At 36.7% G+C, this 25,809-nt stretch overlaps 3 protein-coding genes across 7 annotated transcripts in view; 2 read left to right on the forward strand and 1 right to left on the reverse strand.

Moving 5' to 3' along the window:
* herc2 (HECT and RLD domain containing E3 ubiquitin protein ligase 2) overlaps positions 1-8,530 on the reverse strand; it is a 79,172-nt gene extending 70,642 nt beyond the window's left edge. For 2 of the 3 annotated variants that reach the window (XM_079840553.1, XM_079840552.1), the window contains exons 1-4: positions 8,452-8,530; positions 6,786-6,894; positions 1,940-2,033; positions 1,704-1,835 (exon numbers count right to left, since the gene is read on the reverse strand). In XM_079840553.1, the coding sequence (XP_079696679.1) occupies positions 1,704-1,835; positions 1,940-2,033; positions 6,786-6,857 (298 nt within the window). In that variant the 5' untranslated portion in view covers positions 6,858-6,894; positions 8,452-8,530. The remainder of the gene's footprint in view (positions 1-1,703; positions 1,836-1,939; positions 2,034-6,785; positions 6,895-8,451) is intronic. The other variant, XM_079840554.1, reaches the window with a different exon arrangement.
* A 1,192-nt stretch (positions 8,531-9,722) lies between these two features.
* Positions 9,723-12,649, forward strand: nipa1 (NIPA magnesium transporter 1). The gene is made up of 5 exons (XM_079840890.1): positions 9,723-10,011; positions 10,111-10,158; positions 10,243-10,333; positions 10,484-10,644; positions 11,464-12,649. The coding sequence occupies exons 1-5, from the start codon at positions 9,897-9,899 to the stop codon at positions 11,967-11,969; spliced, it is 921 nt and encodes a 306-aa protein (XP_079697016.1). The 5' UTR covers positions 9,723-9,896; the 3' UTR covers positions 11,970-12,649.
* Positions 12,551-24,562, forward strand: nipa2 (NIPA magnesium transporter 2). 3 transcript variants are annotated; one of them, XM_079840889.1, is made up of 6 exons: positions 12,551-12,649; positions 15,070-15,297; positions 19,668-19,724; positions 19,862-19,952; positions 21,108-21,268; positions 23,527-24,562. In XM_079840889.1, exons 2-6 carry the CDS (start codon positions 15,159-15,161, stop codon positions 24,180-24,182), a joined length of 1,104 nt encoding a protein of 367 aa, XP_079697015.1. In that variant the 5' UTR covers positions 12,551-12,649; positions 15,070-15,158; the 3' UTR covers positions 24,183-24,562. The 3 variants fall into 3 exon arrangements, with proteins under 3 accessions (XP_079697015.1, XP_079697013.1, XP_079697014.1); XM_079840887.1 differs by lacking the exon at positions 12,551-12,649 and adding an exon at positions 14,150-14,311; XM_079840888.1 differs by lacking the exon at positions 12,551-12,649 and adding an exon at positions 14,774-14,972.
* Positions 24,563-25,809: the final 1,247 nt, after the last annotated feature.

The raw sequence follows: 25,809 nt of genomic DNA on the forward strand, positions 1-25,809 counted from the left end.
TAATCGGCCAACATATTGGTGCATGTTCTTTTTACTTATATTTTTATTTTGAACCACAGCCTAACATAGAGAGCATTGTCCTTATCGACTCCATAAGTAAATTAGGCCGATACATTAAAGCCAATAGATAATGTATTTCCTTCAGCTGAGACACTTCAGATGCGCACTGTTCACCATGATAGTTTTGGATTGCTGGAAATATGATTGGAATCACTTTGAAAAGAAAAATACAGTTAAGTGCAACATGTGCAGTGCAAGTATGTTATGCATACCCTACCACTCATAGGGAACACTAAATTATAATGAATTTTGTTCGCCCGTGTTCTAGAGCGCAGTTACAGGAGGAGCAAATTCACAAGAGTCCCACCTTCATGACTAGCAGTCAAGTGCGCCTGTGCAACCGCAACCTTTTGTGCAATTGAAAGTTGTAATGTTCATTTTGTGGATTTCTCTCATATAGGACGAGTTTGGTTAAGTTAATTAACACAGTAGTAAATCGCTCCAGTTTACTAGTGACCATCTTTAGCAATGCACAACATTAATACTATGACTGACACTGTCATATTCACAACATTATAACAAGAACACTATTGTAATAAAACATTGTGAATTCTTTGGATTTAGCTGCATTGTATCAGCAGTTGTTACGGGTACACATTGAGTTACACATTGTGACCAGAATGTAATTAGTTGAAGTTCACTTGTGCATTTGAAGTCTAATATTATGTTTATGTTGTATAAATATCCAATTATTCTCATATCATTCAATCATTCACAATAAGAACTATAACATGCATTTAGAAGTTGTGACGTATACAGTATCAAAGTTGAACAACTTCTGGAACAAGAAAAAGTTTAAAGTGGGACTTGATTTTTGTCCATCTGGAATTGATTAAATCATTGAGGTTTGCTATTGCTGTGATCTCATGTGAGTGACAGAAGATGTCATTGCAAGAGGAAGTTGTTTTGATTAAAGGGCACATGAATAAAACATTTTTTTTTAAAGATGTACGCAGGTTAATTTAAAAAATACTACAATATTCTATAAAAAAGAAGAATTGTCCATTTTGATTTCAGGGTGAGTTTAAGGTTAGGGATTTTTCAAAATTTTGACGCCATGCATGAGCAATAGTAAAAGTAATGCTTGCTTTAGCATGCACCACTAGTGTTGAATCAAAGGACTATGGGGCAAATTTAGACACACAATCCAGTCCGTAAACTGCACAAAATGATATCTAAACGCTATGGGGAATGCAACTTTCATATTTTGTGCGAGAGATGGACACGTGTACCCAAGAACTTAAAAACATGGAAGAGAGAGCATTGATCGGCCATGAAAATAATGATCAAGGTGTGACATGACTTTCACTGAATTATACAAAAACGTGTAAAAATTTGGCATCATTTTAAATTTTTTGGTTGGTTACAGCAGCATGGTGGGCAGCAACAGCACCCAAAACACTGGACACGTTCCTCCTTTTTAAACAGCTAGACAGTACGCAACTCAAGATCTTGAAATGTTTTAGAAAGTATTTTTAGATGAGTTTTTTTAGTATGGGGGAAATCCTATGCAGATTGAGCCAATGACGTATGAGTGGGTTGATGACCTTGCAAGATGGCAGTCAGAGGATGCAGTAATCAGCATGTTGAGTTCAGCACTCTCTATTTGAACCCAGAGCATGTCATTAAGTATCACCACCCACCTGGCTGCCTCCCCCAGTCCCACATCTCAATGATGGAGTGATGTAAAGATGAAGCCGCCACTGCCTCCTCCTCTTCCTTCTTTTCCTTATCGTTTGTATCATCTTTCTTTTGGGTGCAATCGGCACAGTCCTCTGAGAAATGCAGAAGTTTTAGAACATTTTGAAAACATCATGAAAAGCCAACTTCTCAAAATATATAGTAACCCAATAGGATTCAAGGGCAATGTGGCTTTTACCTGGATGAGCAGACTCTTCTCTGTCAAAGACAATTTCTTCATCCTTCACCATTTCATTCCACATCTCGCTCAGTCCTTCAGAAGAGAAGGCTCGCTGTAACACAGAGGAGATATTATTATAGCTGGATAATTTTTTCAATTAATTTATTATACTTTAAGGAAAGAAGACTTAACATTTAACCAACAAAACAATTAGTACTGTCAAACAAGCCCCTATTTTGATAGCTAAGCCCCACACATAAGTAACCTAGGAAATGACTATGGCAGAATCTACTATGCCAGCCGGCCGAGGGCACGATGTCAATAATAATTGAAAGCAATGTGTGTTACAATGGTAATCCAGGTCGAATGTTCAGTGAAAAAGTCATCCCTTACATCCCAAAAACACACAGTTCTCATGAACAACTCGATAACACGAGCATGACAGTCCAACGAACGAACATATTACAATTATGACAAGATTAGAGGGTCATATCGATCACGAAAAGAGGAACCAAAGGAAACAAACATATATTATCTTACTTTTCGGACACACTTTGGGAGATGACGTTTGAAACAGACACGAGGAGGTTTAGACGCTCCAGGCTTATACGGTGTGGAAATGAATGGGTAATTATCATCGCTGAAGTGAACGACAATACGATCGCAAACGGATAAGCAAGCAAACATGACACATGAGCATATTCAAGAAAAAGCCAGCATATATTAGTTCTGTGAAACAAAACAAAATCAATGTTACTCGCCTATCGAGAAGAAAGAAAGCAACCTTGGCATCCTTAGCGCTCCAGCGCTGGAAAGCTGATCCGATATTTACACGGGTCCTACATCTTGCCTGATCGTAAGCCTTCTTTTGTTCCACAGACATCTTCCACATTCGTTTTTTATCCACCATCTCTCTCTTTCTGTTGTCGCTCGGCTAATGTCCGTCCTCTGTCGTGTCTATTGAATAATGACGTGCACTGAGCGCTACCTTCTCCCCGTCATAAGTAGCCACACCCCTTACTGCTGATTGGCTACAAGTTTGTTTTGGTACTCGGCCCGAGACACTTTTATAAGGCAGTTTTGAAATACCTTTAAGATCTGCCGCTGCCGCACATGACGCAGATCTGACGCATTTCATTTTCTCACAATTCTTTAAGTTAATTTAAGACGTTATTTAACTAATTTAAGACTGCTCTAATGAGAATACTCGACAAAACGATCAAAATTCGATCAAATTCTTTAATCAATTAGAAAGTTCAAATGAACAGCATTTACTTGAAATAAAAATATTTTGTAACATTATAAATGTCTCGTATACAAAAATGGCAGAGAAGGCAGAGATCTTTTGGTGACCATTAGCAACAACTATTCCATTTCTATTTCGGCCAACTAGTCAGCAGTCACCTTATAATGCTACCAAAGCCTCACTTGAGTACTTGAGCAATAATTCTGAAACTCAGAGCCTAGACTCAAGTTTCAAATGGGGAGGGGAGAATAAATAATAATAATTCATGACACCAGACTTCCAACTGTAAAAAGCAGAGGGACCTTCACAACCACAGAGTTGACGCTAATAACAGCACCTTGAGCAATACTCCAGACAAATGTCACAGAGACCCAAACATACAGACACACATAAACACCATTTTGGGGTGTTGATTTCATAAGTCATCGCTGCACTACTACCAAGAATCAGTACTAAATTCATCCAGCGTTTTGAAACTGAATCCATTGAATAATTATTCACAGCAGATGTATTATCCCTTCAAAACAGGAGGGGATACCTCTGCAAGTTGCAACAAGATATCAATAATCATGTAGCGGTATGACACATTTGCAAGCACCTTAATTTAGAAAAGTCACATTTTCATAAGCCAAACTGTTTGGTGTGACAACTGGAAAATGTAAAATAGACATAATCGAAAACCAGTCATCGCAGAAATTGACTGTGTGGAGAGAAATAAAATTGCTGTATAAATCTACTAACTGTGGATAAAAATGGTTAAAGGGATAGTTCACCCAAAAATTTTAATGATCCCATGATTTACTCAACCTCAAGCCATCCTAGGTGTATATGACTTTCTTTCAGACGAATACAATAGGAGTTATGTTAAACAATGTCCTGGCTCTTCCAAGCATTATAAATGACAGTAAATGAGAGCCCAAAATGTGGGTTTTTATAAGAAAAATATCCATATTTTCAACTTGAATATGGAAGGTCGGAAGCTAGATATTTTTCTTTATAACGTGTTAAATATGGATATTTTTCTTTAAAAACCCCATCGAGTCCCTTCAGAAGGCCTTTATTAACCCCACAGAGCTGTAAGGCTTAATTTTATAAGGGATGGATACACTTTTCCATTCACTGCCATTATAATGCTTGGATTAGCCAGGACATTTTTTAATATAACTCCGATTGTATTTGTCTGAAAGAAGAATGTCATATACAACTAGGATGGCTTGAGGGTGAGTAGTTTTGGGTGAACTATCCCTTTAAATACCATTTATATGTGTAAAAATATAAATTAAAGTTGTTGTATAACATCAAGGAAATGCAATTACCCTGCCTCCCTATCTATTGTAGATGCCAATTTATTGAATATAAAGCATTGTGTACACTGTTGTTTTTTGTTTGTAAGAAAACCCTTATACAGTACTGGCAGGGATATACAGTAATAGTTATGAACGTGTATGTGCCTACCCATGAGAAGGAGCAGAAGCGTGAGCATTTATGTGTATCTGCTCAAACACACAATGAACTGTGGTTCTACTCCTAGAACCTTAAAAGGAAATCAGCCACCATGGTTGAGTTTACTGGAGTTCAAAGACATGTACTTTGGTAATACTTTAAAGTACCATGTAGAGTTAGTTTGAAAGTCATCTTTTCAGCAGGCTTGGCCTGCTAGTTTGGTGTGCACCAGGGTTTGGATGGAAGCGGTCACACTTAGGGCGTTTTCACACCTACCTTGTTTGGTCCGGATTTTCGGACTTTTCAGTTTGGTCCGAATCAAAATTGCAGGTGTGAAACCTCCCCCGTACCACGGTCCGGACCAAACAGACGAAATTTGGTCCGACGAAAAGAGGCAGTCTCGGTCCGGATCAAACTGAACAAAGGTTCGGTTCGTTTCTAGTGTGAAAGCATTTTCTGTATGGTTCGGACATTCAGACCATTTACAGGAAGTTCCTGTTTATGTTTAAATATTATAACGTTATTTTTAAATTCAATCTAGGCTACATTGATTATGAAAAGTGAAAATATGCGCAATATGTCAGTAGACAGAAAGTCAGAAATAATTTTGAACAAAATTTTGTATGATTTTGCTTAGAAAGCATTTCTTTAATGGGATTTTGTTCTGTATAAATTGTATCTTAATTTTAATCAACGTTTAATCAGATAATTGCCTGGATTTAATAAATAAGAAGCAAATAGTCTATAGCAATAATCACGGGAGCGATCACATGCTTTACACATGAACTGGAGCGGGTCTCAAATAAACCGAAACTCAGCAGGCTACTTGCCTCACAAACATGAGAAATATGTGTATATAAAGCTTGAAATGTCCACTTTTAAACGTAACGAATAAAAAAAATAGTCAAGTAATGCGCACGGTTCAATAGTGGCAACGATGATATGCGTCCGTTCATTTATTCTTGTCAAAGACGCTGACGTCAGACGCACGTCCGTTTACAAACCAATCAATGTCCAGATGCCGCTCACATAGATGATGACGAGTGGACGCAAGTGCGTCATGTAAAGTTCTTTAGTCCGCTCACATAATTGCAATGTGAAACCAAACCAAAACTAACCGAATATCTAAAAAGTATCAAAACATGAACTTTGGTTCGGACCTTGGTGCGGACTTTCAGGTGTGAAAACGCCCTTATTCAAATGAACCGCACTAACAGAGCAATCACACCATGGTTCATTTTAATCAAACCAAACATGCCAAGTGTGAGCACACCCTTAATAACCCTCAAATTCAAATTGGTTAAAGGATTGACCACAGCAAAAAAATGGTTAATAACTAGGGCTACACAATTCAATTTAAATAAAACCAAAATCGTGATATTGCTTCATGCGAATATCAAATCACAAAGGCTGTGATTTTTATCAGAAGAATCACAATTAGATTTTTTCATGCAGCCCTATTAATAACATCTCATGTCCAAATTTAGGAAAAACAAAATGATTCAGCTTCTAACACTGAAGTCACTGAAACACATTACCAAACTACAACAGTTAAGCAAACTTTCAAAAAACTGAAAAGACAACGTTCCTTGTTTCGAGCAATAGTCTCCCAAAATAAATAATGTTTTATATATTTCTCACAAACAGCTTCTGGCAATTTCACAATATTCATAAAATCAAGCTACATGAGAAGTCTCCCTGTAAACACTAACAGGAGGTCAGAAAAAATAAGCATAAAGAGACTTCTGTTTGCTTTGAGAGCTCTGACAGCAAGACACATTGACTGAAATACTGTTGCCCCATTGCTAAGGGAACCGTTTTTAAAAACACACACAATACAAGCTTTTCAACGGTTTAAGACCTCAAGCGATACTTTTAATATGCAACTGACCAGAAGAAATTATCCATCTACTGCCATTCAGCATCAGTACTCACCGAGAGATAAGATACCAGATATTTTCAGTGTTAACAAACAATTCCTGTTTCTGCTGAGACTTAGTACCCACATTGCTAAATGTTGACCAACAGTGCAACCAAGTAGCTTTCGGATAAGGGCTTCAATACATCCCTGCCCCCTTAAAAAACATCAACACTCTATATTTAGCATCAAGGCTGGGACATCCTAGACAACAATATTTGGACCGATGACAAAATTAATTCATGACAAAAATTTACCTGCAAGTCTATCTTCAGCCATTTGTCATGGAAGCGCAGCTGGGCATCAAGGGAAAAAGATGGAGACGGCATCCTTCCCTCGGCTCTCCAGGCTGCAGACGCAGCCTTCCTTAAAGAGACACATTCACAGGTCAAACAACAAGTTAACACTGTGGTGTGAAGCTCTGACAAAGCAAAACAAATCACGTCATGCTATCTATATCTCATTAAAATGACTATCCCACCCTCGCTATTATTGATCGTTTACATATAGATTTTCCCAAAGGCACAGTAGTTCAGTACAGTGTGTAGTTGATGATGCAATCTGGCTTTTTTTTGGATAATTGGGAACCATCTTCATAGCCAAATTCAAAACTATATTCATTACTCGTTCAGTATAATACTTGGTGTTATACATTAAAATAGGCTTAGAAATCACAGCAAGTAATTTTAAAGGGATAGGTCATCCCATTTTGAAAATTAGGTCTTTCCATTTACAGAATGAGAATTTGTAAAGGATGTCTTTTCCATGGAATGAATGGTGAATAAAGACATTGTGTCTGAAAGTACTCAAAATAAGTGTAAATAGTCCACACTACTCAAGCACTACATTTCAAGTCTTTTTACTTATCTTTGTGAAACACACAGAAATTACATTGGGTCAGAGGTCACACTTCCGCCGGAACTCGACTCTCTTGTGAATGCATGTACAGATGTTGCCGGAAGTCCATGATTTTGGTTTATAAAGCTGTAAAAATTTATATTTTCTTACAAAACCCCATCACGTTGCTTCAGAAGACATTTATTAACTCGCTTAACATATGGATAACTTTATTATGGATGGATGCACTTCTTGGAGCTTCAAAAAAAACGGACACTATTCAATGCCATTGCAAAGCTGGGAAGAGCCAGAATATAACTCAGATTGTGTACGGATGAAAGATGAGTCATATGCACCTAGGATGGCTTGAGATGTAAATTATGAGACAATTTTGGGTTAACTATTGCTTTAACTATTGAGCTCAAATCATTGAGACAATTATTATGACATTGTATCCCATATTGAGTCACCCTTCATTGTCATTGCACAAAATATGCTTTAAAATGGCTTTGAAATGACATAAGGATCAGCAAAGATTGACAAACGTTTCATTTTTGTTTGAACTGTACCTTTAACTTCAAGCCTAATCAACCTTGAAATGTTAAAATGTGTCTTCAACCCCTTCAATGCATAAAAACGGACAACTGACCACTAGTTAGCATAGAAGCAGTAAAATATGAAAATAACATCATAAAATATATCAAATTATGATTGTTGCACTGTGTTAAAGCGTACAGACCTGATCGAACAGGAGAGCATCACTGAAATAATTTATTAAAATAAACTGGGTGTTGGCTTGGTCACATCCGTATTTAATCTCCTATGGCAATATCTAGATTAAAATATAAAAATTGTGTTGTTGTTGTTTTAATCAACAGATGTTGCTGTAATGCTGCAGGTTGCTATCTGTGAACGGTGTGTTGTTGATGGAACTCAGCCTGTCAGCCGCTAGCAGCTACAAGACAGGACGTTCCAAAATACAGCGCTCTGACCTGCCATTCTTGAACGCACTACAGCCTATTAATACCGCAACCCTGCTATCTTTTCCTATCCTAAAAGTCATAACGTAATCAACGCATCTTTTACCTGTTCGGTTGTCTTATTGAATCCTTGCTGCTTCGGTCCTACCACCAGCTTCTCTGCACTTTAATGTCGGCCATGTCGTGGGTTGATTGACAGTATCGGTAGCCAAACAAATGTAGAAGAATCAGATGACGTATATGAATATGAGGGCGGGACGACACAAGGGCCAATCACAGGCTGGGATAGACACACATGGAGCAAGGCGTTCATTAAAATTGAGAATTTATAAAATTACGTAAATTTCGTTTTACCGCATAAACTATGATATAGTTTATAACCATTTATAACTAACCAAATAACCACTTTTCTTGGACTTACCTATATTTTAAGCTAAAATTTATATTCACGTATAATAGTGTATGTCATATGTAGCTACTTTGACCTGTTACGTTTTTCACAATTTCATTTTTTATTTTTATTTCACTAGGTTCCTTTAATTGCTCATGAGGTCTGACAAATTAATTCATAAAGTATAGTGTCAAATGTAAGAATATAGCATGCCACACCATAGTACAAATTTTCTCTTTATTTCATTTATTTTAATTGCATTTATTTAGTAGTTAATTCATTTAGCATTATTACAGTGCTAGTAAGTAAAAATGTGGGACTAATGAAATCCTCTGTATTTAAAATGCCCTTGTTCTGAATTAAATAAATACTTATTAATGAAAATGTACATTATAGCTTAAATGAAATACAAACAATGTCTTAAGTAAACATAAAGATAAACAAACCGAAAAACATAACAATCAAAATGACGAGTTGCATATCTAATAAATAATTGTCCAAAAACACATTATTAACCATATATTCAATATCACACTTCAGAGAATAAGAAAAAACAACACAATTTATAAACTTAACCAAACATGAAGGTGGCCCTTACTTGTTCCAATGTCGTTTTTATGAAAATGCTGTCATCACTTACATTTACCCTAATGACAACCAAATAGTGACTAACGTTACTCACTTGTATCGCAAACAATAAAAATGGACGGTGGCTGAGAGATTTATAGTCTTTGGTTTGAACTATGTAAACTTTTTATATTACAACGCCACCTGCTGTTAACAGCTTAAAGCTCTGCGCAGCCACCTCATATTGTACTACAGGCATCATGAAACTCAAATAACCCAAGAAACACAGCACGGGCCTTTTAAATATTATACTGTATACTTATTTGCATAATCAGGTTTTAAAACCCCTGTGTTAGATTACTCTTGAATAGATATTAGTTTAGTCCTCTGCTTTAACCAGTAGAGGTCGTTAGTTTGGCAAGGAACCCCTGAATGAATGGACTTCCGGGATGTAATGTACGCCCATTCATGTTTTTGTGCATTTCTAGGCGAATTACTAAGTCCACAACATAACAAGCCCGAGGGCTTCATCAACACCAGTCAAAACGTGATCTAAAGACTTACACTGACCGTTCATAAACTCGCATACATTTATGGACGACACTTCATTCCCAGTCGTTGGTGTTGTGATTGCTGTTGTGTCTAGTTTTATCAATGGCTCCACGTTTGTACTCCAGAAAAAGGGGATACTGCGAGCCCGCAAATCAGGTATTTCACATCAGACCATTATTTCCCTATTTTGTCCCAAAGAAAAGTTACACTTCCTGTCCAGATGTAATATTTAAAGGTGGATCTATGTCACTAAAGGTGGAACTTACCTGGCTGACTGTGTGTGGTGGTGTGGTACACTTGCAAGTGAGTTATACCTCTATATCTGCAAATAAATCTAAACTAATGTCAATAATGGTAGTTTAAAGTGTATTTATGCTTTTTTTTAAGTGATTGTGGGACAAATAGGAAATTTTCTGGCATACAATGTTGCCCCGGCAGTTGTGGTCACTCCCCTTGGAGCCCTGGGTGTCCTGTTTGGGTGATTTTCTTTATTATATTAAGAATGCAGTGGTCTGAGCAATCTCAAAATAAATATTACAGCAACAACAACATTTAAATCAGCATATCAGAGCACCTATACTGTGACCTGGAGTGATTTATGTGATTTTGTCTTTTCATCATTAATCAGGGCCATTCTGGCATCCTGGATCCTTCAGGAACATCTCAATCTCTTAGGGAAACTTGGCTGCGCTTTGTGCTGTTGTGGTTCAGTTGTGCTCATCATTCACTCTCCCAAGTCTGAAAATGTTACATCAAGAGCAGAACTAGAGGAAAGACTGATGGACCCAGGTATGATAAACATGTCTGGTGGAGCCATAATTCATCTATTCTCAATGGCAGTCTGGTGGTTAAAGGGATAGTTCACACAAAAATCATTTACTCACCTTCATGTAGTTCCAAACCTGTATCACTTTCTTCTGTGGAACTGAAAAGATGTCACGAAGAACGTTGATAACCAAAAAGTTTCAGTTTCCATGACAAGTCAATAGGAACCAAAATGCTTTCTTACCAGCATTATTCAAAATATTGTGTTCTGCAGAAGAAAAAGTCATACAGGTTTGGAACAACATTAGAGTGAGTAAATAATGACAGAATTTTCATTATTGGGTGGACTATCCCTTTAAGAATAAGGACCGATAACACAAAACTGAAACGAATTGCAAAGTTATGGAAATCATCTGTTGTACTTTTGTGCAAATCACTTAACGGCAGATTTTTCCAAGGGGGCTATTCATGCAAATAGGTTGCTTTGGTTAAAATCATCTGCAACTCCTTTTTTCTGGTCTGTTTTAGTGTGGTAAAATCGATTAATTGCATCTATGTGTGTGACACAGATATACACACACAGACAAATATATGATATACCTCCTGTATATAAATTGAATATGTTTATACACACATATATTATGTAAACACAAACTTTTATGTTAGTTTGTGGTTAATCCATTTGACAGCACTAAAATACATAGATGCTGAATAAAAGATGACATTTAAAAGTCCTTTTGTTTTCTCTGAAATCATTATTATTATTATTATTTGATGTGAAACTGAACTCACTCTCATACATTGTACCATACCATGTTTCTGATCTTTCCATTCTTGTTTCAGTGTTCCTGGTGTACATCTCACTGGTGGTCTTATTACTGATCATACTGATTGGTTGGCTGTCTCCAGTTCACGGAAAATCCAACGTTATGGTGTACGTGGGCATCTGTTCTCTCCTTGGGACTTTCACTGTGCCCAGCAGCAAAGGCCTGGGACTGGCTGCTCAAGAGGTCTTCAGTGGAACACCTACAAGTGACAGCAAAGCACTTTACCTCTTCCTGGGGTTGCTGGGAATTCTCGTAGTCAGTATTCTGATCCAGTTCACCTTTATCAACAAAGCCTTGGAGAGCTTTAGCTCTAACATGTTTGAGGCAATTTACTATGTGACTTTCACCACATGTGTCATCATGGCCTCCGCTATTCTTTTCAGGGAATGGACAGCACTCAGCATTGTGGACTGTTTGGGTATTCTGTGTGGTTTTATCACAGTATCTGTGGGTGTTGCCTTATTACGCATCTCTCAAGAAGCTAAACTTGCTTGGAGCCAAACCAAAGCTAAAGAGGACTAACTCATGAGTAAAAATGTTGTTTAATCAATAACTGACAGGGTTGGTTTCACAAACAAAGATATGATGTGTTAAAAGTAATTAACCACTGCAAATCCAAAAAAGGGAGAAGTCCTATAACATTTTATAGACTAGATTATATTAATTTAAAAAAATAAAGCATTTTAATATGGAATTTATCCTGATTATTATGCATCAGTTTTAACTCGCTAATAATTCTTTAAAATAAATTATTGATTGATTGATGATTTAATGAATTATAATGTGATTATTTAATTACATTTAAATTCGAATATATAATACATTAAATTGCGTATTGGAAATAAAAACCATTTATATTAACCTCTGTTTTAATAAATCACAATATCTCCAATACATCTCCATATAAGAAATGGTTCTCTTGGTCTCAATTTTTTAAATATTTAATCAGGTAATGTTTGTATAAAAATAAACACTGGTAGGATTTCCGTCTGGAATAATTCTATGGTAACAGTTCTATGGTAACAGTTTTGGTCAGTCTACCATCAATAATTTAATGTAATTGTAAGCATGGCAAGAAGACGGCCAGCAGGGGCTGTTTCCTTACCTTTTGTAGACGACAATTGGCTTCCTAGTCGATGTACTATTTCCTACTGCATCCTGATCCTGTCCCACCAGAGAGCGGAAATCATTTAAATCCCAGAGTAAGTTGTGTTATTTTTATGTATTTCAATAGGGACATTTCTAGTTGTCTAGTTTACAGTTTACCCTTTTCATTTCTTTAAAGTAACGTTTTATTTTATGTTCGGTTTTTTACCTGGGGCTGCGAATGTTGGCCAGGTGAAAACCAGACCCGAGAGAGTTTGTGTGCTTATACAATCTATCGATGTTTATATATATTCATATATGTTAATAACATACTTTAACTATGGTTATACTTACAACGTTACATTGTAAATTAGCTGTAGGAAATACGCTGTTTAGTGTCAAGAGAGATTCCTGTAGTTTATATCTGGTTTCTTCACCTGTCTCAGCGTTTACGTATGTTCAACTACTGTACGTCACTAGCTCAACACAAAGCGCTCACACACTGATATTAGGAGAGGAGGGAACTTTTTCAGATTTAATATATTTATAACAAAAACAAGTGTTCACTTTACATTTCGTTACAATGTTTAAACGCAAGAAGGAATACTTTATAGGGACGTAGTACGTAAAAGATCAATCAAAAGAGTGGTTCCGCGCATGCGCACACGCTTCTTCTTTCCCTGTGCTGCTGGGGGTCCGTCCGACTTGCCTCTAATCGGCTCTTTCGAACAATTCATTTCAAAGAACCAGTGCATTCGGTGATTCTTTTACATCATGACGTTTTGCTGCATCATATGGCAAATCTAACCCATTTAGATTTGCAAAATGTTGCTAAATATTAATTTACATTTCACAGTGTTGATAAAACCATGCAATACATTCAAAAACATATTTTTTAATACGTTTTATTTGTAAAATTCCTCCCCACCCTCAGTTCACTTCAAAGGCTCTTATGCTGCCTTCATGTGCAGTTCACTTCCCTCCTATCGGAATTACCGTAAATATTTTCCTAGTTAAAGAAAATTGGACATGAGCTCAAGTCATAATTTGAATGCAATGAGCTCGTAATCCCGACTTCAGAAGTGGGAAGTAGGAATTGTCCGATATCGGCACGTGAAGGCAGCAAATATCAGTTCACTCATCTGCTCTCGGAGAATCGAAGGAGAGAATTCTCGGTTCAATGAGTCGGTGGCTAGAGAAACGATCTAACCGAAACCGACCAATTGAATTAGTATTTTATTATTGTGTATTGTTGTTTAGTATTATACTGTTAATGTTCCTTGCCAAATTTCACCTTCGCTGTAATAAATTCAACCATCGTATGCCCATTTTTGTTGTATTTTGAATTTTTAGCCCTGTGAAAAATACATCCAAGTTATTTCATCTTCGAAGAACTTGAAAGCTCTTAAGACTTTAGACGTGTGCTGCCCTTTTAATTTATTTTAAGACAATATTATGTAATATTTTATATTCGTAAGTAATATTTTGTAAGTATTTATCTTATAATTGGTACATTTAATTCCTAGTTATATTAGCAGTTTGATGGACGAATTGTTCAGACCGAGTTTTGCGAACCGGTTCAACTGAGTGTTTTAAAAGATCCGAACCAAAAGAACGATTCGCTCACGAATCGCACGTCGCTACCGTGTAGGTGGATCTGCATGGGCTCGCGTCAACATCGCGTCTGAATTTCATGGTCGCAAGAAAATGTGAAAGTCAAAACCGTGAAATCTCTGTGACCGGACACGATGTCGAGCTGATCGCTGGAATTGAACCAGGTACTCTGAATGACTTCATAACCTCCGTTAGCCACGCGTGTGGTTTTGCTGTGAATTATGAAGCTAATTGGCTAGGCTATCCGGCTGGGTTTGGCTGTATGAATAAGGTAGTTGTCATCATGTTGTCATCAAGAAGATCTCGCCCAATGTCGCGGCAACCAAATGCTAACCCTTAAGAGATTTCTGGTTTACACTTGGGTTAAATGGACATGGGATGTTGTACCGCTGTAAAGTTTGCTGGATCAGCTGTATGCTCATGTCTCGCGCCTTAAAGGGATAGTTCACTCAAAAATACAATTCTGTCATTCAAATTCTGGCCTTATTTGAAACAAACCTGAAACGCTTCTTTCGTGAACACGCATATAGATGCACAATGACGATCTCAGTCACCATTCACTTTTATTGTGTGGAAGTGACGGAGAAGAAAAGTCACTAGGATGAAACCTATTGATCCATGCTGATAGCATTGTAATAGGACTTCGAGCAGACAGTGGATTATACAGTCACTTCCTGTACTGGTGATGTCATCTTATCACTTATTGTGCATTGCACACACTGTTATTCTTCATTCTCCCTCAGAGCAGTGTGTGTATGTGTGTTGACATGAATTTAACCTCAGATCTTGCGAGCTGTAATGTGTGTAGTGTTTCTCAAAAAAATGGTATGATAGAAGGTTTTATCCCTAACTTGAAACATATTGGATCTTATTTACATAATTATAATAATTTTTTTTTTTTACTTTTTTTTTTTTTTCCCAGGCTTTGCATTTGGCCAGGATTGTTCCTCTGGACTGAAACTTTGGTGCGTGTATGTCAATGTGACGAGAGGAAACTCTACCGACAACACTATGGGTCAAGACAGGGGAAAGTACGATTTCTATATAGGCCTTGCTTTGGCTATAAGCTCCAGTATATTTATCGGTGGTAGTTTCATCTTAAAGAAGAAAGGACTCCTTCGACTGGCCAGGAAGGGTTCGATGCGGGCAGGTATGTTTCTTTATGTAAGCTTTTAATCAAATGGTGTCAGAAAAATATCCTCAGCTTTGCCAGAGAGGTTTAACTGGTATGTATGGGTGGGAACATTTTTGAGATTTTTTAATTCAGACACACCTGTTCAGTAGCTGTCATTGTTTAAGCTTAAAGGTGCAGCACATTACAGATCACTTGCCACACACTTTTTATAAATCATTAACTCGGTTTCCATGTCGTTGACTTCACCATACTGAGATATTTAACCCTGTATGGACTTATCATTTATAATGACAATGAAAATAACTTTTATTGTTAAAAATGAAACTAAACCAATCACTTTTCACTTTTATAAATTTGTATTAATTCAATGTGTTGTATTCTGTAATATGATAGCATTTATTGGTTGCTAGACGACACACGTTTAGTGGTACTTTAAGCATTTTTGATGTATTTAAAATACCTCAAGTTGATTTCAAACTTGTTTTTGGCTTAAGGTGTTTAATAAACATTTATTGTGTTATAGTTGACATTTAAATTGTTCAATATGATTTGTCATGGATAAATACCAATGGCTCATCATGGAATACGTATTTAGTGCATAGAGTAGTAGTCTATGTTATTTTGTGTAGTGATTTTTTATTTACATGAAATAAAATAAAAAAATATTTCAGTATAAATAATGTTTAAAATATATATGTATTTAATTTAAATGAACCTAAAGTGTGATTACAAAAGAACAATCAACTGAAAATACACAGAGAAAATACGTTTTAAAGATGTTTGTTACATTTCTGATAATTACACATAAATGGGTCTTCTTAAGTACCCCATTTTTGATTTTTAAAATCAAATTTCATGTACTGTACTGTATGATATTGTTAGGTCAAAGATGTATATAACACTAACATTTATAAAGCTGATTTGTGGATGTAGTTGATTTTGTTTTAAACAAAGTACCATTCAAAACTTAAAAAAAATAAAAAAAATAATTAATATTTTTATTCAGCAAGTAAATTACAATCTTTTGAACTTCCATTACTGGAGAAAAAAAATCACAATTTTCAATAAAATAAAAAAAGCAAAACTGTTTTTAACATTGATATTAAAGGATTAGTTTACTTCAAAATGAACATTTTCTTATATTTTACTCACCCCCATCTCATCTAATATATTCATGTCATTCTTTCTTCAGTCGAAAAGAAAAAAAATGTTTTGAGGAAAACATTCCAAGATTTTTCTTCACATAATGGTTTTCAAATGCAATCAAAATGTTGAAAGTCCGAATCAATGCAGTTTCAAAGCACTTTGAAGCGCTTCAGAGACTGCACAATCCCAGACGAGGAATAGGGTCTTATCTAGCAAAACGATCTGTCATTTTTAGAATATACTTTTTAACCTAAATTGCTCATCTTGCACTGCTCTGTGGCCGCCAGTGATTGCGCAATCACGTCGAAAATGACACACTAGACGTAGGCGGGAAGTACCGCCCCCGTATTTACAAAGCGCACATGCGAAGATTAATACAAACTCCCATTAACAAAAAAAAGGTAAAACAACGATGTCGGACGATTTTGAAGTTGAAGATGGTACTTTCGCCTACGTCTAGTGTGACATTTTCTCTGCGGCCGTAGAGCAGCGCAAGATGAGCAATTTAGGTTAAAAAGTATATTCATTTGTAATTTTTTTTTTAAATGGCCAATCGTTTCGCTAGATAAGACCTTATTCCTCATCTGCGATCGTGCAGAGCCTCTGAAGTAGGGCTGTTTTATGACATATTTTGTACGCGAACTTCTAACTTGCGTCCGTGACTTACCAAGTTTGACTCCGGAGAATGAACTCCCGATGACGGTAATAGTTAATATTAAACATATTATAGCCACACAAATGTAGTGAAGGCAATGCATATTATCTTCAATGCATGTATATAACAAAACGAAATATTTAAAAAACCCGGCCTCTTTTCGTTTACATTAAAAAATAAAAACATGTAATATCATGTGTGCATAATATAGCCTATGATTATCACTGTAATACAATGAGATATGACATAAAACAAAACCCAGTCTCTTTTTGTTAAATGTTAGTTTAATGCGTGATCAATATCCATTTTAAAAGTATAAGTAAAAGGTATAAGAAGCTATACAATACATAAAGCAATTCAGTCAAAGAAAGTCAGCGCTACAACGGTAAAGTTTATAGCTTACAAATATAAAGTTATGAAACTTCACTTAGCTCTCAGACAAAACAATCTGTCAGGGAACAAATTATAGATTAATGAGAGCAAAGATCAGCCGTTAGATCTACACAAGACGAATCATATCTTCACATCAGAGCCAGCGGCAGACGGCAGAAGGACTGGCCGAGGAAAGGCGCCTCTCGGTGGGGTTGAGCAATTGAGCGCCGCTGAAACACTGGAGCTCACAACTCCAAAAACGGCAGATAAAATTTTCAAAAAGGTGCTCTCTTTATAAATAAACCACAGATTTTGGCTTTAAAAACAACTACATTCTCGCCTGAAAAGGACTTAAAACTACAGGGAGTGCAGAATTATTAGGCACGTTGATTTTCTGATCATATTTTTTTTCCAGGCACATTTGACCAATTCCAAACCACAGTAATCCTAATAACTACTATTGATTTAGTATTTAATAATGTATAAGTGATATATAATTGTTCATGAAGGCTGGAAATGAAAATCACCTTATATTCAGGTGTGCAGAATTATTAGGCATGTTTTCTTTTACAGATAAATTGAGCCAAAAAAGAGATTTAACTCAGACTGAAAAGTCAAAAAGTGTTAAATGCCCATGAGAAGGATGCAATACTAATGCAATACTAGACATTGCAGTTAAGGCATGACCATTGGACAGTGAAATGCTCGTTGGGTCAGCAGGGTCAGACAAAAACATGTGGCGGAGAAAAGACACCTATTAACCGCAAAAGAATTAAGAATTAAGGTGAAGAATTAAGGGTGAAACCATCAGGAACCCTTTAGTCTCCAGCGCCACCATTTTCCAGAGCTGCAACCTACCTGGAGTCTCCAGAAGTGCAAGGTGTCAGGATCTCAGAGACTTCAGTTAGGTAAAGAATCCTAAAAAATGACCCCCACTAGATAAGAATCATAAGCTGAAAATAATTCTGCACTCCCTGTATATTTTGTGAAACATTAACACTACCAGAGGGCTCTCGCTAAGACAAGCAAGCTGGTATATCAGACTTTTGCCGAATCCAGTCGGTAAGACAGCGATAACATCTTTTTTAGATATGAAGGCTTCTTGTGTTGTTCTTTGCTCTGGTTTTAATGGAATTGAAAAGTTTAAATCGCTTAAAACAGCCGCGATAGCTGATAGTGATGTTCCACTGCTGCATCCATCTTTGTAGTCAGTGTACAGAATCTGCTTCACCGTCGCTGCGCTGTCGTCATCGTGTAAAGCCCGCCTCAACGTTTCTGATTGGTGCCTCGATTTCTAGGGCTTAGAAATGGGTTTGAATGGGCTCTTTGCCAGACTACTTGCAGAGCAAATCTAAATTTGCCGGAAGTTGTCTGGGTTTTCCCAGGCTAGCATTTACCTGAATACTCGCCAGGACGTGCATTTTTACATATTTTTTACCATTCAAACCCAATAATCTGCGAAACTGGTGTCGTGATCTGTCTGAGTGAAAGGCGTGTGCGCGACTAAAAATATTGACGTCGACTAATTAACAGGATCGACGCAGTCATTTGTATCGACCAATCGTGACAGGCCTACTCTGAAGCCCTTTGAAACTGCATTGATTTGGACCTTCAACATTTTGGTTGCAATTGAAAACCATTATGTGAAGAAAAATCCTGAAATGTTTTCCTCACGTATTTTCTTTTCGACTGAACTTTTCATTTTGAAGTGAAATAATCCTTTAAAAAGAATTATGACTGGTGTAATGATGCCTAAAATTCAGCTTTGCCATCACAGGAATAAATAACATTTTAACACACAGTAAGTATATTAAAATAGAAAACAAATAGAATATATTTTTATTGTATTTTTTATCAAATAAATGCAGTCATGAGTATGAGACTTTTTTTCAAAAACATGAAAAATCTTACTGAACGGTAGTGTATTTTATAATGTGGAGGGTTAACGGAATACTGACTCTCTGTTAGTCAACATCAATACAAAGTACAGTTTTTTATTTATTTATTTTTTGTTGTTTTTTTAAGTTCTGTCTTCCTCTGCCTTAGGGATTATAATGTTTGAACCAAGTAGTCATCAATGAGTTTTTTTCAATGTTGATATCTAGAAAGTAGGGTGGCCGTTATATGATGTTCAATGCAATTTAAATTGAGAAAATATGACACCAAATTTCTGACAATATATTGAATAATTTTAAAATATTTTGTTTACTAGGGCAAGGAGGTCATGCATACTTAAAAGAATGGCTTTGGTGGGCTGGCTTGTTATCAAGTAAGTGACACAGAGTAAACAACTAATACTCATCTTAAAGACCAACTTGAAGCAGCTGTTCACATACAGCATATATTTATCATGTTTGTGGCTCAGCTGCTTGGAAGTAACTATTTTATTTCTGTCTGTTTTGACAGTGGGGGCTGGTGAAGCTGCCAATTTCGCAGCATATGCCTTTGCTCCCGCCACCCTCGTCACTCCTCTCGGGGCTCTCAGTGTGCTAGTCAGGTTTGTCAACCTTTCATGAATTTCTGTGAATTTCATGAATTTCTGAAATTTCTTGTTTATTGTTAATGTGCAAATAAATATTAACGGTACAGGAGGTGGAAAAAGTATTGTAAAAGTGCAGGGTTTTTTGCAGGATGTTACTGTCACACTGAGAACTAGAGTGTGATTTATGTGAGTGGTTTAGCAGTAATTTTTGTGGCTTCCTTTTTTTGTTTTGGAAACAAAGTACAAGCTTAGTACTTGCTACATCTTCATGCTTAAGGTCAAAGGTATAGTATCTTCTCAAATGGACAAAACAAGCTGCAACACAATGTTAACGCTATTCACCACAAACGTCTAAAGGGGTCTCAAGTAGACTATAAGTAGACTATTAAAAAATCATTAAAATAAGCTCAAATAAATGACCAAAAATCATATTTTAATTCATCCTCTTAAATACAGATTTTTTTTATTTGGAAGAACCAGGGTTCCAAGCTTCTTGGAAAAACCTGGATATATGCGCAATTGTAAACATGAGATTTCTAGACTAGGAAAAGCCATTTTTTCTGAGTAAAATGGTTTTAAATCATTATATAGTAATTCATGAAGAGCTGGACCATTGTTGTGGATAATGGGGAACCTTGGAGTAAAAAAGGTTGAGAACAAATTATATAGAAATCTAAATATACAAAAGACACCTTTTTGTAATGAATTTGTTACAAAAAAAAGTAATATAATTAATAGCCATAATTGGGTTGCACTTTATTTTACAGTATGTGTACTTGCATGCACTTATAGTGTACTTGCCTAAGAAAGATACTGGGTAACTACAGGGGCTAGGTTTAGGAATAGGTTCAGGGTTAGTAACTAGTAGTTATTACCCACATATTATAATTACTGTAATAAGTACATCGTATACATGATGGGGAGCAGGACTGTAAAATAAAGTGCTACCTATAATTGTAATATCAACTTTGTTCTAAAGTACAGGCTCTTTGGATAAAAAATATTATAGGCATAAGTCAGTAATGGGTCATAACTTGCACTTCGGGCTTCAGTTCAGGAATAGTTAGCGAAAAATTAAAATTCGGTCATTTACTCATAATGACATGAGGGTGAGTGAATGAAGAACTACCCTTTAAGATGATTAAGTTTAATGTTTGCCTGTTTTTGCAGTGCGGTATTGTCCTCGTACTTCCTGACAGAGAGGTTGAACCTGCACGGAAAGCTTGGCTGCCTGCTCAGTATCCTGGGTTCCACTACCATGGTGATACATGCACCTCAAGAGGAAGAGATCGACAGCCTTAAAGACATGGCCAAAAAACTGGTTGATCCAGGTAAATTATGACATGTAAAGACAATGACGACCTTCCTGGAATGTGACTCAGCAGTGCCGATAGAAACAGCTCATGGAGGAGCTGAATTCAGCTATTGTAATATTAATATGCATTGTTGTTAGCCTAGAAATGTAGACGCACCCTAGCGGCAGCAAATCTAACTGGTCAGGCCAATCACATCGTGTTTAGAGTCGGCGGGCGGGCTTAACATAATGATGTCAGAGTTGCCGCGGTTCCTCGTGCTACTTGTAAACAAAGAAGCTGGCGAACAGCGGCCTTTCGCGACTCGGACTTGGAGTTCAGCTTTTCTTTGAGAAAAGAACAAAGAACGGCACTGAAGTCATTCTTAAGAAAGGAAGATGTGTTCAGAGTTTTGCCGACCGGATACAGCAAAAGTTTAATCTATCAACTAGCTCCGCTTCACCTTCTTCGTTGCTCTGGTTGGTTGTAGTGCTATCCTATTGCGTGCAGAGGGAATTTGAAAGACAACCGTTTATCCCGCCCCTCGGATTGAGCCCTGCCAATGGTGTGTTCCCAGACCCAACATCTTGATGTGGGTCTGCCTTGTCAGGCTACATTGTTGTGGTCTGGATAAGTGAAATTATTAGTTGCTTAATTATTAGACTCAATATTAGTTAGACAATAGTTCAAAAGTTTAGGGGGAAGTAAGAATATTTTAATGTTGAAAAAAGAAGTCTCTTGCAATGCAAGCTTGTTTCCATTAAAATAAAAGATTTTAAAAGATAATTGCAACTTTTTATCACGCAATTCTGACTTTATAACTCGCAATTCTGAGGAAAAAAAAGTCTTCAAGATATAAAGTCAGAATTGCGAGACAAGAAGAAAAGAGCTGTCTATGAAAGAGGAAAATCTTATGTCAATGCAAGTAAAAGTTATGAAGTTAGTTTAGTTGATAAATAGAGAGAATTGAACATTTAAGCTCACATGTAGTCCTTTTTATAGCTTTATTTATTAATTTTAAAGCTTATTTGTATGACTTTTATATAGGCTATTTATATTAATTTTAACAAAGTGCCTATTAATGACTGATTAACTAAAATGATACATGTTTAATTGATTAAGGGTATAATAATTACATAAATGATATCTAAATCATTAAAAAGTATTATTATTATTATAAATAAGCATTGTTTAAAGCCAGACGCCATAGTCTTTAAAAACCATTTGCTATGTAGTAGGGCTGTCATTTTTGAGAAAAATCTAATTCGAACGGATATCAAATATCAAGCAATGTATTCGAATATTTTCGAATATCTACGAGCGCCCCAAATTGTACATACTATGTACAAAAAATCAGATGAGCCCAGAATTTGAACGCAACGCATTTAATTCCACGTTAAGCGTTTTTTTCCCCATAGAAAACCATTAGGCTATAAGAAAACGCTTAACGTGGCTAAATGTACTAAGACCGTGTTATTAAGAGACCAAACTCAGGAAACATAACAAAAATACTGTTCGATAGAACTGCGTGTGTTTGGTTTGTTACCACAGTTATCTGCGTGCTTCCTCAGTGATGAACTTCCACATTTGCGGCTATCTTTTCTTCAACTGCTCAGGATCCATCTCGACGAGTGCAGGCAGATCATGCTGCGCGGGCACAAATAAACTAATATGGATTTGAAATTATTTTATCATCTTGAAATACAGGCAAGGCATATGTATTCTAGATGATTTTGTACATCTACAATATACATGCATATATTTTTTATAAATATTTGTTAGCATGTGACTGTTTAAAACCCGTGTTTAGACCCGTGTTCTCCCTTGTCCGACCCGACCTGCACCCGTATCCGACACAGTTAGGATGTTTTTCACCCGTTTCAGCAATATTCGCGGGTACCCTGCATGGCATTTTAAAAACCGGATAGTTTATTTATAGTTCGATTACGGATATTTCACATCATGTTCGAATGCATATTCGAATATCGAATAAAAAGTGACAGCCCTACTATGTAGCCAGCTAAACCGGCTTCATGGAATAGGCACCAGGGCTATATTTATTTGATCAAAAATACAAACTGTAATATTGTTAAATACTATTACAATTTAAGATGTCACGCAATTTAATGCATCCTTGCGGAACAAAAGTATTCATTTATTTTTTACTGACCCAAAACTTTTGAACGACTGTGTACGTACATATTTATATGGTTAAAACAAATGTTCCTCTTCAGGGATTCTTTTGAAAGTGATTTTTAAAAAATGCTGTACATAACTAATATTTGTCTTTTGTCCAGGCTTTGTGGTCTTTGCAACAGCTGTCATCATCATAGCTCTCATCTTCATCTTCGTAATGGGCCCACGCCACGGACAGACCAACATCCTGGTCTACATCACTATCTGCTCTGTGATCGGCGCCCTGTCGGTCTCCTGCGTGAAGGGATTGGGCATCGCCATTAAAGAGGCCATCGCTGGGAAGCCGGTGTTGCAAAACCCTTTGGCCTGGCTGCTGCTGCTGAGCCTGATCGCTTGTGTTAGCACACAGATCAACTACCTGAACAAAGCACTGGACATCTTTAACACATCCCTTGTGACGCCCATATATTACGTGTTCTTCACCACCTCTGTGCTCTCCTGCTCTGCCATATTGTTCAAAGAATGGGAGCACATGGGGACCGATGACATTATCGGGACGATGAGTGGTTTCATTACGATTATCGTAGGCATCTTTCTCCTGCACGCCTTTAAGGACGTTAGCATCAGCTTGGCGACACTGGCTGTGTCCATCAGGAAGGACGAAAGGAACAGCCCGGTTTTAAACGGCATGGCCGCTCACAACCACTCCAATTATGAGCTGCTACGTAATGACGTCACGGAGGACTTCGACGACAGAGAGTCAGTGTTGCCTTTCGACAGCGTCTCCAGAAGAAACGGCACTATGACCGTCTCTTAGGTTCAAGGAGGAACCGATGTGCAGCAGTTCGTCTATGAAAATGTTTGGCTGCTCTATGGACTTTTAGCATTTTTCTTTTCAGATGAGATAAAACCTAAGACAATCAACTCTCAAAGCAAAAAAACGACAAAAGATGGACCAATCGATTGTACTAAGGGTTTTGTTTGCCTCTTTTTGTTTTTTTGTTTGTTTCAAAACTAGACTACATGGTAAGCGTCATCTCATTCCTCGTGTAGCACTGTAAATATACAACTGTACGTTTTTAAGAGACTTTTGTTATATTTTATGTACAGATATCTGTATTTACATGCACTGAGTTCCTTTCTACAAAATCGGTAGTAGCTCTGACTTTGTAATAAAGACATCCAAGTGGAACGATGAAGAGACCTTCTCAATTTATCAGTCTAAATCTAATTTAAAGGATGGTTGGCTGAAAAATGAAAATCATCTTTTACTCACCCTCATGTCACTTGCCACCCGTCCCGTAAAATACGGAATCGTCCCGTGTTTACAAGCAAAATTACGCGTCCCGTATCAAACCAATACGGGACGCAATTTGTCCCGTATTTTACATAGGTCCACACATAGTTCAATAAACACATAATAAGGATTTTGCAGTGTGGAGAATACGAATAGCAAAAATAAAGAAATCAATTTCACAATAAGTAGTAGAGTTCAGTTGCGCGTGGTTGCGTTTTAGCGGCTTTGTTGCCATAGCGGCGGAGTCTCGAGAACATGCTGTACACTCGCCTCGCGCGGTTTTTAAAAAAATGTCGAGCTCGCGTCCACCGTTTGAACACAAGACGATCTCCAGATATAAGGCCGAATAGAAAAAGGTATCAATGGGTCTGTCCAGTAACTCTCATGATGAACCTCAGGTGAACTGCACACTTTGCAGAGAAGCATTTCCGTGTATCAGACTGACTGACTTAAATCAACAAGCGGTGAACGACACATCCGTGCTTCCAAAGGTAGGCTTGTTTGTTTGTTTTAATGAATAATATATTAATATAATATTATCAGAGCTTGGCAGACAGAATTCTATTTTTTAGACGGGTTAATTAATAGATTATAGCCTAATTAATGTTATTGTTAATTTATAATTTAGCTAGCCTATATTAATCATCCATAATAAATAATCCTGTCATATAAAGCTTTGACATTTAAAAAAAATATTTAGATAAGAATGAGACAATTACATAACAATATAGTCATAATTTAAGTAAAATCATTTTTTTTTTTTTTACTTGAATTTCAGAATTGTCACATAAGTGCTTTGAGTGCTCGAGCCCCTGCCCTTTTTCAAAATGAATCAAAAGTGCCCCTCTCAGACAAATATCAATGATAATATTGTGGTCAATAAAACTAAATAAATGTGATTATTATAACATGACAATGCATACAATAGTAACGAACGGCTCAAAAGTCGGACAATTTCTGTTGAGGCGTTGTCATAACGCGTTGCTATGGGTTGCGTGCGTTTTGATTGACTGATGATTTTCCACTGTTCGGAAACGGCTCTCGAGCCAAATATGGTACTTTCAGAGAGTGTGTGGCCTCACGGGAAATTTTTTTTAATTTTTTTTTTCATCCATAATCAGAGCTAATGTGTTGATTTAATTACAAA

The sequence above is a fragment of the Gobio gobio genome, assembly GCF_949357685.1.
Source record: "Gobio gobio genome assembly, chromosome: 17".
In the NCBI taxonomy this organism is placed as follows: Eukaryota; Metazoa; Chordata; class Actinopteri; order Cypriniformes; family Gobionidae; genus Gobio; species Gobio gobio.

Excerpts from the sequence above, each read along its gene's own strand:
- nipa1 (XM_079840890.1), top strand. The coding sequence starts at position 9,897 with ATGGACGACACTTCATTCCCAGTCGTTGGTGTTGTGATTGCTGTTGTG. Across the intron at positions 10,012-10,110 it reads ACTGCGAGCCCGCAAATCAG|GTGGAACTTACCTGGCTGAC; the intron begins GTATTTCACATC and ends ATGTCACTAAAG. Across the intron at positions 10,159-10,242 it reads GTGGTGTGGTACACTTGCAA|TGATTGTGGGACAAATAGGA; the intron begins GTGAGTTATACC and ends CTTTTTTTTAAG.
- nipa2 (XM_079840887.1), top strand. The coding sequence starts at position 14,227 with ATGGTCGCAAGAAAATGTGAAAGTCAAAACCGTGAAATCTCTGTGACC. Across the intron at positions 19,725-19,861 it reads GTGGGCTGGCTTGTTATCAA|TGGGGGCTGGTGAAGCTGCC; the intron begins GTAAGTGACACA and ends CTGTTTTGACAG. Across the intron at positions 21,269-23,526 it reads CAAAAAACTGGTTGATCCAG|GCTTTGTGGTCTTTGCAACA; the intron begins GTAAATTATGAC and ends TCTTTTGTCCAG.